At 44.0% G+C, this 14,640-nt stretch overlaps 1 protein-coding gene across 2 annotated transcripts in view; it reads left to right on the top strand.

Moving 5' to 3' along the window:
• Positions 1-888: 888 nt before the first annotated feature.
• LOC149874210 (uncharacterized) overlaps positions 889-14,640 on the top strand; it is a 26,605-nt gene continuing 12,853 nt past the window's right edge. Inside the window, exon 1 of one of the 2 annotated variants that reach the window (XM_090031604.1) lies at positions 889-995. In XM_090031604.1, coding sequence (XP_089887730.1) covers positions 926-995 — 70 coding nt within the window. In that variant the 5' untranslated portion in view covers positions 889-925. The remainder of the gene's footprint in view (positions 996-14,640) is intronic. The other variant, XM_090031605.1, reaches the window with a different exon arrangement.

Raw genomic sequence — 14,640 nt, 5'->3', positions numbered from 1 at the left:
CAATATTTTTTAATGTTAAGCCTGCTAATGCAGTTCCAATTGCCTACATTTTAATGAGGGAATTGCTTGAAAAAAATAAAGCAGGTACCTAAAATGAACTTTGGTCATTTAAATCCTGACTATAAAACCATCCTCATCGTAATTCAAGTTAGTTCATCAATGTTATTTTTTGGGACATCCTGTTGTCTTTATTGCAGTCATTTAAACAGCTCCATTAAGTAAATTTTCTAGGCTGTGTCTTAAAAGAAAAAGAAAAAAAGGACTGGACTTGATGAAGCTGAATTTGGACAAAACAGAGTACTTGGAAATATACTTTACAGCACAATCTTGGTTTGACACGACAGATGGACAAATTTACCCATTAGTCTTTACCAGCTCTGAAGAATTCATGAATCAAATGAAAACTACCAAACTGAAGCTGCCATGCCATGTTGGTTTCAGACGCCTTTCATTCACATCTTTATTTACCAGTTAGCTGTTCCATTAAGCGTTACTGACAGCCTAGCATTTTTAAAGACACATTTTGAACATTGATTCTCAGTGCCCACCATCAATTATGAATTAAAATTCAATAAATTACACTATTTGGAGGCCTGATTTGCCTGTGCAGTAAGTTAGATCAGTCACAAAGCTGCAAACTACTTTTACAGCTTCTATATCATTGTAACAATCAATCTAGGATTGCTTTCTCATGAATATTTTTGTAGGCTTTTATTACATACCTTTTCTTCAACAAGAGAAAAGTCTTGTATGACATTTCCTGGTTTGTGGTTAACAACTGCAGAGACCAATGATTACAGATCTTAAGTTTTTACCTACTGTATTTCTAGCAGAATCAGAAAAAACGAATCACAGACACCCCATTTTACAACGGAGTCTTTCATTTGTTTAAATTGTGAGATTGGAAACTACAGGAAAAAAACCCATGCATTCTCGTGTCCTGCTTGTCTTTCTTTTAAGCAGGGTTTGGAAGTGCTTAAACCTGCAGCATGAAGGTATGGTCACAGTGCGTATGTTTGCTTTGACTCCTGGTTCTGTTCTCTTTTTAAAATTTCATTTGATCATTACTAGATTTATTTTATATCCAAGGGTGAAATACTGGATCATTTCAGTAAGCACCTCAGGTGTTTTTCTCCCATAGAAAAGCATCACCATAAAGCTAAAGCAGTTTTTTCAGGGTCTTTAGTCTTTGTAATTTTCTACACAAAAACATCATTCTGTTGGAATTGTTACAGTAGCTTGAATATGCCTGTGAGAAGAAACAAAGTTAAATATTACTATTATATTGTGCCTTGCTATTATAGATGCAAGCTACACTTCTGGATTATAGACTTCACCTGAATGTCAAAATAAGGTGTGGGATAAACATCATTATTTAGAAGTGAGCACAGCATATATTTACTTATGATGTTTAAAGTTAATTACTTTGTAATGAAGGCGCTTGAGGAACATGTACAAAGTTGGCATCATGCCTCTTTTTCATGGGCTGGGGAAACCTCTGAGCAGATGGCGAACAATTTGTTCAAAAATTGCATATCAAGTCAGTAGCAGAGGATGAAATAAAATCCTGATCTCCTGATTCACAGACTTCTGTTTTAGCCTCAGGCTCATTCTTCTTTTTACTAAGGAGACCTAAAGAAAAAGTTTATTTTGCAATAAGTCTCCACAGATGAAGTGAGTAGAGCAGATTTAATGTTGGTGAGTTCACAGTAGCATAGCCACCAGGAGTATTGGGGAGATCTTCAATTAACCTTTTTCAAGAGAATGGCAATTGAAATATTTGAAATTGTCCTAGCATGAGCCTTATTTAGAATGTTTCTTCCATGTTTTGCCACTTAAAACCAATTAAGCCTACAATAGTAGGTAGGCTTTGAAGAAATGTGTCTCTTTAGGCTACAATCTATCTTTTTTATGGTAACATCTAAGGCACTAAAACCTAACTTAAGTTGGCATTGTTTTAATCTGTACATATACCTTTTTGTTCCATTAAAATTAAAAGATGTATGCAAGGTTACTATGAATGGCAGTGCTTGGTATGGCTTGATAAATTGATATATATAGCTTCTATATAACATGTCGAAAAGTAATAGGCATGCCATCTTCCAAGTATTTTTTGAGTAGTGCAAGAGTGCTTAGTTTGTAAATACTCATAGTCAGCTGAATGCTGAAAGGTATTGAGTGCTCTGACTTCTGCCAAGCAAAGCACTTCTTAAACTTTAAGCATGGGTTGTCTTGTTGAGTGCTACTTGTGTGTTGTAAGCAAAATGCATATGCTTAAGTTCTTTGTTGGATCAGGGCCAGACTGCTTGGCACCTTGCATGACTGAGTCAGTCTTTTCTATTAATTAATACAGGGTCTCATTCTCTAGCTCTTAGTTATTTTTACATGTCATTTCCATAAACATCGCTGTTCAGAGCATTACAATCATAACTCTGTGGGATACCACAGTTCTCTTAGTGGACTACAGTTAAAACAATTAGGAATAATATGTTCTAAAAGTAGTTGCTTACACCTAAGTTTAGAGGAGTTTCTTAATATTATAATTATTTACAGAATTTTAGGACAAGAATCCCAAACAGAAAATAGTTCTCACCATTAGCTGAAATAGTTCTTTTCATTTTTATTTTTACATGTTCTGCTGATACTTGAAGAGCTAGCATAGTCCTGTACTGGACAGATTAACTGAACAATAACAATTTTGTTTGAGAAGAGCACGCATGTGGCAGATGAAGGTTATAAAACACACTTACTAAGCCTCCATTGCTCCAGCTTTTGGGTGCCATTTATATGGTTTAAAGTGGGACATAATCAATCCAAAGAAAAAAAATACACCATCCTACCCTGTAGCTTGATGACTGAGAAGGCCCTGGCTGGACAGCTACTGCCCTGCTTTTACAATATTTCAGTGCCACTAAAAGCCCAAGGTTTCAGACTTCAATCATTTGAAAAAGCTTGAGGCAAAAGCTAGACCACAATACTCTAGATGTGCCCAGGCTTGTCCGTCAATGTTTCTTCAGCAGAAGCAAATCCCAGAGCCATGGGGCCACTACCAATGGAGGATACTTCATTTCCAGTCCCTCCTATGCATAGTGAGTTCTAGGGCTTCATTCAAGGGCACCCAGTTTTGGTCTAGGATGAGCCTGTCTTTGTGTCCCACAGTCCAAGTTTTTGCACCAGCCAAAAGGCATAAGTATTCCCTTCTCTCATAAATGTGTTCTAAAGTGCAATGACTAACTTGGCAGCTTCCCTCTGACTTCATTGCCACATTATACCATGGGAAATGGGCTTGGCACAGGACTGGATAAGCATATGTCTTTCCTGTCTCTGGCTTCTGTATTACTGTGACTCAGTCCTGTAGCTTCTGTCTAACAGTGAACACTAGCCAGACATTTCATAGGCAGGTACAAGTCAATAAGGTAGATAGTAAGAAGGCAATAAGCCAGTTCTTGAGCATCCTCAGTTTTACTTCAGGAGAGTGCCACTGACTGGATTCACCACATACAGAATTGGGCCCACCATCTCCAGATGTTAGGAACCTATGGGCATTTATGCACTTGCTCCAGAAGGCATGGGAGGGCACTTTAATTAGCGCAGCTCTGAGAGCCATGCTAATTAAAAGCACCCAGGGCATTGCATGCATCAGTGTCCCCATAGTGAAAAATGGCTGTGGGGTGCTTTGAACTAAAGCTTGTCAAATGAGGGGGATGCTGATACATGTGATGCTGGAGGCTGCTGGAGCACATTCATTTCCACCCTCCAGCAGACTTGATTAATTGAGTCTACTCCAATGCACTGGAATTGCAGCATGTCACAGCAGGCTTCCTGCACATGTATAGGAGCCTGTTACTTAGTCTCATTTTGCACACAGCTATGTACATGAAAGACTTGAATGTATGATACATGTGAACCAAAAATTATCCATGCATAAATAACCGCAGAATTAGGCCCACTGCAAACTCCATGGAGGCTGGTATGATGCCTTCCACATTCCAACAGGACCCAGCATGCTGGTGGCTACAATATTAAAGGAAGTAGCAAGGAATTCCTTTAATATTGCATTCTGCTTTTACTATAGCTGCATTTCCCCCTACATGCAATATCTCGAGTAAGTGATTTTCTATTTAATTCAGGAACCGGTAGATAGCACAAACCCTTCCTTTTCTCTTGTCCCTTCCCCACCCGTCTCTCCCCTTTGCACCACACACTACTGCAGAGATTACCCTGGAAAAATACATCCTGAGCTACCTCTCTTTCCATTACTTCCAATAGCAGTAGTTATCTAACTGAGCTGCATTGTTAGCCAGCCCCATGGAAGTCATGTGAGCAGTACAGAAAAAACAAAGTTGCTGTGCCAATTGGTCAGGCCTTCCACACAGATGTGAACTGATCCTTTTCCATTCAAATCTCACCCTTCCACAGGTTAGCATGAGACAAAACCCAATGAGCTTTGCCAGAGGAACCTATACTGGACTTTTTTCTGTGTGTGACTTCATTTTTTGTTATTCCCTACCCCTATTCCCACAGACCCAGAAAGGGATGGTCTTGGCTTTGCTTAAGCACTTTCAGTAATCAGGTACTGAAACAGAGTGAATTTTCCTTTACATAGGAACTGTCACCTTTCTTCTTGTCATTTGCCAAGATGCAATTGGGTTTCTCTGTTTCAAACACTTCTCTTGAATGTTTAATTTCAAAAGTAATGTAACTATTTCAAATGGAGTTTTCCCAAGGTTTCATGCAGGATAGCTCTGCTTCTCATTTTGTTCTCAGTTGGTGAAGCTTTCCCACCCACGTTAATGTCAAAACACTCAAACCGATACTCTTGGCTTTTCATTTCAGCCTTCACATTTTTTTCACATTTCCTAAACATTAAAAAAAGGTGAGAAGTGAGAATTAAAAAGAAGAAACCTCATTCTGTGAACAAGCTGAAGTATCTCAAGAAGGGCTATGTGGTGGGGAAGCATTTTCAGTTCAGAGAAGCATAAGCCACTGTAAGTCACCACAGGATGTAAATAGCTTAGTTGTAATATATTTTTTTATCCACCCAAGATGTTCATAGTAACCAAGAAATGGGAGTCTTTTAAGGGTTCTGTGGCTGAAAGATGTTTACAGAGGAACAGATTTTTTGGGAGGATTCATAGCAATCAGTCTTGATTCCTAGTGCGGTGGTCTACTCATTTACATCCAAGTTCTGAGTTGCGTTACTTTCCATCATAATGGGTATCAGTCAATCACCTCTGGAGAAATAATTGGAATACACTTTACCTGTTCATTGACTATTTCTTTGTGTAACTCTACACAATTACTATGGTGTCAGGTCAATTCTAGTTATTTTCTTTCCAGATGAATTTTATAGAAAGAAAATGTGGGCCAGAGACTGGCAGTGGTATTTTCATGTTCTGAAAGACTCGTACAAGATGAAATTTCTGTAACTGTGATTTAATTTCAAGAAGAGGTAGATAGTAGGAATCTGATTGAAAGGCACCATATTTAAGACTGGTAAGAAACAAATTTTACATTTGTAAAAATCCATCTAAGTCACCATTGTAGGTACTTGTGTTGTCTTCTTACCAGAGAATCAGAGCAGTTCTTGAAAGGCGTTTACCCTCACAATGTTCCTTTCCATCAGGCTGGATGAGTGGTGTGGGATGGGTCCATGAAGCCGAGTTATCTAGCCTGTGGGGTTAGAATTTGGCAGTAGCCGTGTTAACTATTGTGGTCTTCGGAGCTGTGGCAGCTGCGGCTCCTCCCATCACTAAACTTCCTGCCCCACAAGTCAGATGACACAGGTCCACACTCAGGGTCCAGCCCAGAGGGCTTTTTATGGGTCCACAAATTTTGTGGCAGGAGAAGCAACAGCAGCATTAATTGCCACAGGTCATGGGGCTGTGGCAATTAATGCTGCCACCACTCATCTTGCTACCAAATTTCTGGACCTGCGAGGAGCCCCCCCAAGCCAGATGACATGACTCCATGGGCTGGATCCAGCCCATGGGCCATATCTTGGTCACCCTGGTCTATTGCAGATACCTAAGTTTATGCTAGCAAGGTTCTTGCAGCACAAAGTTCCACTTCTTATACCCAGAATCACTGTCAGCTTGGCAGGACTGAGCAGCTTGCTATTTCTCTCTCTTACCTGAACCCCAGTGTGATCCTCAGTTGGGCACCTTATCTTAAGTCTCCCAGAGAGATATGATACTGTAGGTGTGCTCTGAGCACACCCATTAGCCACAGCTTTTTGTTCCACACAGCAGCTTCAATTGCTGGGTCTACTGGAGTCCTTTGAATACTCAGCTTGAAAGTGGGTCCAATGTTCTCCTCTCCAGTGTTCAAACTGACATCTAAATTTGTAGGAGAGTGCCCTCCCAGCAAGACTATGCGTTGCACAGGGCACTGAGACAACTGGTTGTTTTCTGGATGTTTTGGGTTCTACTGAAGTTTCTTTCAGGTTCTGTAGGTTAACTGGTGTATCCATCTGAGCCTCTTCTACTGATCCAGTGTCTAAAACTGAAATGAAGCAGCCAAGTAGAATTTGAACATTTCAATTATGAATTCATGGGTAAGAATCTCATGAAAGGCCAAAACATCTTTTAAAAAATCCTGAAATCCCTAGTTCTGGATAGAAGAGGACCCCTTGGTGCAGGACCTGTGACTGAAAGGTGCCTACTGGGGATTACTGCAGAAGCCCTGGATATGTAGCATTTCAATACTGAGGAGATTCTGAGCAACAAGTAGCCAAATCCCTAGGATAGTCATATTTTAGACAGCTTCCAGGTCTGCTTAGTTATGCCTGGGCTCTTTCTAGTCCCTGGAGAAGCCCACAATTGACTTCAAGGTATCTGGGCTCTCCTTTACTTGGGCAGTAAGTTTTGTGCCACTCCTATGAGAGCTGCTGGGTAGAACATCATTCCAGGTACAGCCCGTATACAGCCTATACAGATTTCCCTTCCTTCCCTTTCTTTTTGCCAGGTAGCTAACTAGAAAATTGGATCCACCTTTCCTACTCATGCATTTACTTGCATCTTGTGCTACTGAGATTATTTGTCAGCATGCAAAAAGTCATTAACCATTTGTCTCTGCAGTGTTGCCAGCGCCTAAGGTTAAGCTTTGTCAGTTTAAATGACCACCGTTTCATCTAATATGTTACCACTGGAAACAAAAAAGCAGATCAATCCCCAGAACACTCTTCTTGGCCTCCTTTCCAATAATTCCCCAGCACTTCAGGCAAGCATGCTAATCTAACTGACCAATTCCAGCTAACACCAACTGCCTGTTATAAAAGAAGACTTTAATTGGGCATTTCTGTGATCCCAGCTGGAACAGGGACCCATGAGGGTAGCCAAGTCCTTCTATGTTTACCATCTATTCCAATCCTTTACCACTGTACAGCTCCTTCTGGAATGCAAGCTCAGCTGTAAGGGGTAAATGACTTACCTGTAACTTAGTAATTTAGACCCAAGTAGCATCCAGCAACTTTCTATATGCAGGGACATACACATGCCTTTTCTTCCAAACTGCTTTCAGTCATGCTTCAGGAATTAACTGGAAGGGAAAGCTTAACATTCAAAATGGCTTACACCTGCTGGTTGGGAAAAAGAATGATGCTGAGTGCATCTACATATGCACTTTACTGCAGAGTTGACTAATTAGTTCCACCGTAAAGCATCACACCCATATCAGGGAGCTGAAAATTAATCAACTCCATTACTGGATAGTACTGTTGGGGAAAGTACTATCCTACAGTGGAGTCATTATGTGCATTCAAACGCACATGTAGACTGTGGCAGGGGCTGGCTGGGTAAGGAGGGTGCTACAATGTGGGGACTGCCTGCTGGTTAACCCTTCACTTAGCACCCTGATGCTCCAACCAGCCCCTCTGCTGCTGTCTGCGACCACCTGGGGTTGACCCTCCCTATCCTGGGACTTGTCAGCGTGAGGCAGTTTTTTCCAGTGCAAACAGTGCCAGACTTTATTGCTCCAATTAATTGCTTGTGTAGATGCATGCACAGAATATCAGTTTGGAACCAATTCTTTCCAGCTAATACACAAACTAAATGTGCTCCTTTTGTTAATACCATAGCTCCTCTTTCTGCTTGCCATGTATCTCACTGCAAATCATTATTATAAAAGCCTATGGACAGATATGGAACTTGAACTTCAGGGAGGTTCTGAAATGCTTCAGATTTTTGCTGGGAATTTGTACCTTCCGAATTTCGAGTTTTGAATTATCTACAAGTCGAGAGAGTGAGAGAGACAGAGAGAGAGAGAAAGGGGCCAATACTGCCAACTTTTTCCTGATCTTGGATCAAAGTCATGCAAAACTCACAGAATTTCACACTAGTGCTGCTTGGCAACTAAACTTGTTCCAGCTTTACCTGAACAGCTTTGGAACCTGACTAACTCTTCAAATGTCTAATAAAATCATAAATGAGGTCCTTCTCTTCTAACTTAAGGTAGAAGAGTGCAAGAGTTTGGTACAGCCGTGTCCTGCACTCACTTTTCCCCAACCTGACTGCTTGGTCTGCCTGATCCTAAAGGACAGTTGGCTACAAACTGGTTTGTGAATAAGAGTGCCAAGTTCAGTGTGCTGTTGTTTGTGAACCATATTTGCCCTTAATTTTAAGTTTCTGGATCATAAACAAGTATATCAGAAAATGCTTGTGAGTCCCAAAGGATTCAGTTAAATTGAGTACATCATTAAGAATTTTGGACAACTGTGCATTATAACTGGTCAGTCACTATTCCTTTATTCAAAGACTTTACTATCCAATCAGGGATAAATACTATGAGATTGAGGTGACTAACCAAATACTGGGAATAGTTAAAGTGATTGGCTCACAAACTAATTATAGGATGAATGTTATGGCTTCTCACATCTAAATGAATAAATGTGAGTAGCTTACAGACAGGTTTGCGGAAGGCTGGATCTACTTGTAAAGGATTTTTGGACATTATAAAAACTTATGCTGTATTCACTATTAGGGCTGTGAAAAATGTTTCCAGCTGTTTCATTTTGAGGCTATTTCGACTCTTTTCAAGCTTGAAATAGCAACATCGAAATGAAATGAAAAGCTTCAAAACTGCCTTGAAATGGAATGAGGGCAGTTGAAACATTTCAAAAGTTTTGAAGCGTTACGAGTTTCGAAGCTGGGCTTGCCTGCAGGGAAACACAAAGTAAGGAGGGGGAAAGGGCTGCTCTGTTATTGACTGTGTAACTGGCCAGTGACTGTGATCCTTCCCTGAGGTCCCTTCCAATCCCAGTGCTCTGGGGGAGGGACAGAAAAACAGCGTTAAAAGCAGCATTGTTTGAACTGAGCTGCTTTCTGCTTTGGGGTCAATTACTGAGCTGTCTTTCAGCAGCGTCAGATAACAAAGGCTATCATTCATTTCCTACTTGCTAGCCTAGCCAGCAGGATTCATCAATACCTTTTGCTTTCTATACCTTTTTATTTTATTATTATATTCATCCATTCCTTTCAATGTATTCCTCTGAAAAAATCCTCTTTTTGTTTTTGTTAGTCTATTTGAATTATTTTCCCGCAGAAAAGAAATCTGTGCTTTCTCTCATAGTGTGCATTCCATTTACTGTGTACAGCACATATTGCATAATATAATATAGAATTTATACAGGAAGACATACACACATGTATATATTTTTAATTTATATATCACATAAATACATACATACTTTACATAAATACACATACATATACAATTATTTACATATATTACATAAATCAGATTACATTACAGAAGAACACACAGATTTCCCAGCACACCAAGGCAAAGACATTATGAAGCACACCATGAAGTGTGCTGGAAAGTCAGCTGGCAAGCCTTCAGGGAGGGGTGGAAGAGAGGGGAGAGGAAGACCTGTAAGTTCCCTCCTTCTCAAACTGAGACGCAGCCTCTTTCCTACAACAAGCAGGCATGGGGCTTCCATTAGTTCTACAGGCAGCAAGGAGAGGGGAGCAGTGCCAGTGCCACTGCCTTTGCCTGAGTCTGTGGCACCAGCCAGAACCCACCCATCCCTATGGCATAATTAACCCCCCCACCCATAACCCATATACCCCCATGGCACCAGCCATAACCCACCCACCCCCACCACCATGATAACAAGCAGCAGCACCAGCACAACAGTCTCCTCTACTCCCATGTCACTTCCTCTGGCACTGGAAGGCTCAGCATGGGAAGAGCTGGATCTGGATCCGAGTGCCACAGCAAGGGAAATTCTGGGGGAAGAGGGGAATCAGCTGAGTCTGTGCTCCACACCCCTCAAGTTTCCCCTAGAGTTAGGTCTCCTTCCCCAGAAGGCACTTCATAGGAGGCTGAGGTAGAGGTTGCAGAGGCAAGTGTCTTAGCTGAGTCCACTCCTCCTGTTGTTGTGCCTCTGCCTGCTGAGGAGAGGGAAAAGGCAGCATCGGCACATGCACCTGCATCTGTGCCCTAGAAGTGAGTGGGTAGTGTGGTTTTGGATCATTCTGAGTTGGCAGATGATTCCACATATGCTATCTGCCTGCACTGCTGAGCCAAAACCATCCTGGGCAAGGGAACAAAATACATGAGCACTATGGGGATGCTGATGCATCTCTAGAGGCACCACTGCCTTGCCTTTGCTTCTCCTCAGCCTGGCACCAGTGGGAGTGTGCCCAAAGGGAAGTCCCCCTCTCGCTTCCAAGCCCCCGTCCCCACGAAGCAGAGGCAGGCCACCCTGGAACAGTGGGGGAAAGGTGGACAGGAAGCAGGGCACATTGCAAAGGCAAGCAAGATCACCCAGACCACTGGGGAGATGCTTGCTGTCGATGGCCAGCCCTTCTCCTTAGTTGAGTGGCCAGAGTTCAGGCAGCTCATGGTGCTTGTGGCCCCATCATACCAAGTGCCTGCACACACCACCTGCAGGAGGACAGTGGTATCCTCCTTGTATGAGGCATGCAGGGAGTACTTGAGGAAGGAGCTGTGCAAGGCAGGTCCACAGGTGGGCTTACACTTCACCTCAGACATCTGAAGCAGCCAGGGTGGAGATCATACCTACTTCTCCCTCACAGGGCACAGGTGCAACCAGTCAGGCCACCAGTGGGCTCTCCTTCAAGCCGAGGTGATGGATGAGTCCCACACAGCAACTGAGATCATGGCAGGCCACAACTGCTTGGTGTAGGGGTGGCTCATTGGGTAGGGTGAGCTCACCCGCAGGTTTATGGTCACCGACAATGGGGGCAATCTGTGATGCCAACTTTGTTGGCATCTGCTGTATGACACACAAGTTCCACCTCACTGTCAGGGATTTCTTAGAGGGGAACAGGGCTGCCAGTGATGGCATCAACACCACCAGCAAACTCATTTCTTTGCAGGAAGGTTCCAGGCTACTTCTGCTGGAACAAGGGGGCAAGATGCTGTGAGACAAACAGGCAGAGCTGAACATCCTGCACCACAAAATCATTCAGGATGTAGAGACTCAGAGGAACTCCACATACCTGATGCTTGAGAGGCTGGTGGAGCAACAGAAGGTCATCCGTAAGATGGCCTTGCTCAGGGAGATTGGGATCAGTGCACCCCCTTAACAGAGCTGAGTGGGATACCATCTCCCAGATCTTGGTGGTCCTCAAACCCTTCATTGAGGCCAGCATTGGCAATGCCCTCCTTAGCCAGGTGATCCCTGTAATAAGGGAACTTCAGAACCAAATGGAGAAGCTCCAGGAGATCAGCGTTCCTGGCTAGGCCAAGTTACTGTCACCAGATGTGCAAGCACTGGTGAGGCAGCTGAAGGAGGGCATCAGGAAACAGTTTGATCCCTTGTGGTCCACATGCTGGCCACCATTTGCGACCTGAGGGTGAAGGGAAGTGTATACAGCAGCCAAAGCCTGGGTCAGTGGATGGAGGTGCTGGTGAAGAGAGTCAAGGAGGCAGAAGGGTGGAGGCAGGGGGATCTGGAAGAGGGAGATCCATTGTCCCCTGCTAGCATGTCATCCACTAGCCTCTGGCTTCTTTACTATTCCTTCTATTCAGGAAGATCATACACACCAACTGCAGGTGCTTCCTCAGCCTGACAAAATGTTTTTCAACCTGAAAGCTTGCTAAGATATAAATCTCCAAATATTCAGTTGGTCTACTAAAAGATATCAGATTGGCCCAAAGAACCATACCATGTCTGCTAGTGCCATATCATTAGACCAACACTCCTGGTACCTGTCCCCAGTCAGTTGACCGGAAGGATGCAGGGCCCTGGGCACATCTAGGCCCCAGGGCTCGGGCTGGTAGGGAGACGTCTCTGGCAGCTGCTGGAGAAGCAGCTCCTGAAGGAAAGGAAAGAAAGGCTCTGTGACAATTTGACTGCCTGAGATGCTAGTGCTACTTTGCTGCTTACCTGCTGTTATTTAAAGTGGTGGACCGAACTGAGGCTGTAGGGGAGCAGGAGTACTCACTGGGGCACACTACCATGTTGTGCAGAGGCACAAGCACCAGTGAGGGTGTCTTAACACACAGTGTCACCCATGTCATGAGCTTTGCTTGTCAGCAGCCTGAGATGTTGTTTCCCAGAAACCCCTACACCTATCTTCTTGAAATTTGGCAGGCTTTGTGGCCTCAGCAGGGGCTACCATGCCTGCTGTTTTCATTTGAATCAGGCAAGACATGACAAAGTTATAGGCAGTTTCATGATTCCCCATTATAGCCTATGGGCAAAACTTAAAAACAGCATTGAAAAAGAGACACAATTTCAACAAAATGAAATGGAACTGTGCTTCAAAATGAAATGAAACTCAAAATGAAACACTGTCTCTTCAAAATGGCAAAACAAAAGTCAAAATGAAATGGTGCTGTTTTGCACAGCCCTATTCACTATGTATTTTTACCAGAACAGCCAGTAAGTATTGGCCTCTCGCTTCAGACCAATCAAATGTTAGATAGCGTGAGAAGGATAAATTAAGGAGCTATCCATGTGAGTCCACTTTGCTCTACCAGCCACACCATGCCCCTATGCATTCTGTGGGCTGGGAGCAGACTGTAGAGTTAGGATGAATCACACAGTATACCTGTCTTGGAACTATTGTTTTAGGCAAGTACTATTTATGCTCAGTTCCAGCTTTTCTTTGCTTTTTTTTGTTTTTTGTTTTAAATAAGGATGACAATAGCTAATTGCATCTCATCATGTGCTTCCTGGAGCTGTGTCTTGAGGCACAGCCCTGACAGTTTATAGAATCTACAAACATTCCTAATGAAACCTTAATTTCTAGGACTGAAACTGTTCCATTAGAGCAGCAAGGCAAGAGTCACAGGCTGTTCTTCTGCTTTCACACACTTGAGATTTTAATTCATGCCTGACGTTTTATTCTATTTCACTGGCTTATTTTGGGGAAAGAAAATAGAAGCTGGAATCTTCTTCAGTACTTCACTTTAGTCATCCATTACAAAGTAATTTACAGACTTTCTACAAGAAGGGAGAGTGCCAACCAGTAACAAGTAACTGTCATATAAATCAGAAGGCATTGAAGCCTTCTTCAAAACTTTATAAATAAGTGGAAGTCAGTGAAAGAGTGAACAGTTTGATTTGTAATTAAATACATTAAGAGAAGCTCTTGTTTATGACCAGGGATCTGGGTTTTCTGTTTCCCATGGAAAAACAGAAAAAGCATGGATTTTCCCCTTTAATTGAGACAAATGTGGATTTTTCATTTTAATGAAAAAACATGTACATTTTTCACTTTTACAAAGAGCTCTCTAGAGGCTGGCAGAATGCCAGCTTGCAAGGGGTTGGGGGGAGCAGGAGGAGGGCAGCGATGCAGGGGGTGCTGTGTATATGCACATGGCTGCCAGGCAGCCTGGAGAGCAGCTTCTACAGGTAAGTCTGGCAGGGGGAGGGGGGATTGCGGCCCCATAGGGAGCGGGGAAGGGAGCTGGGCAGTGCTAGGTCTGGGCCTGTGGCTGCTGCTCAGCTGTGTGGGTCTTGGGGTCCAGGGCTGGAATCCATGGCAGTAGGTCCTGGGAGAGGAGTGGGATGGGGCTGCAGGTGGCTCTTCTAGTGGGGTAGCAGGGGGGCTGGCTCCCCACCACTGTGTACACTCCTGGGGGGCAGAGGGGGCATGTGCCCGCCTGATCTGTGCACAGGACAGGGGCAGATGTGAACTGCCTGCTGAGGACTTGGGCTCCCTGCCTTGCTGCGCTCCCCCTGGGGTGTCCATGGCCTAGCAGGCGGGACCCAGAAGGGCCAGTCAGTGTGGGGCTGGGTGGGGAAGCTCCTTGCCACTGTATGCCATGTGCCACCCTGGCAAGGTGCCCCCTGCTTGCCTGGCAGCAACAGGGATGGCAACAGATGTACACCTCACTGCTGTCAGGTGAGCAGGGGGCACCTTGTTATGACAGCACAGAGCTCCCAGCAGCAGCACCGAGCTTCCATGCCCAGCACCATTCTACCCTGCTGTGCCAGGTCCCTCCTGCTGGGCACCCACCCTCTCCACAGGCTGTGCTCCAGCCATGCCACTCGTGGGGGAGGGGGAGCCAGGCTCCATGATCCACTCCCTGCTCGGGCTGCAGCAGCCATTGCCTCCCACAGGTGGAAGACAGGGCTCAGGTACTGCTGTGGGGGCCAGGGGGTTGTGGACCCAGGTCCCTGGCTCCATAGCTCTGGCAGCTGGGGGCCTCCTCCAGCAG

The sequence above is a fragment of the Crocodylus siamensis genome, chromosome 1 (assembly GCF_052110815.1).
Source record: "Crocodylus siamensis isolate JL-2025a chromosome 1, ASM5211081v1, whole genome shotgun sequence".
Classification (NCBI taxonomy): Eukaryota; Metazoa; Chordata; order Crocodylia; family Crocodylidae; genus Crocodylus; species Crocodylus siamensis.
The sequence above is the reverse complement of the archived record's forward strand: the minus strand, read 5'-3'. Positions and strand labels throughout refer to the sequence as shown.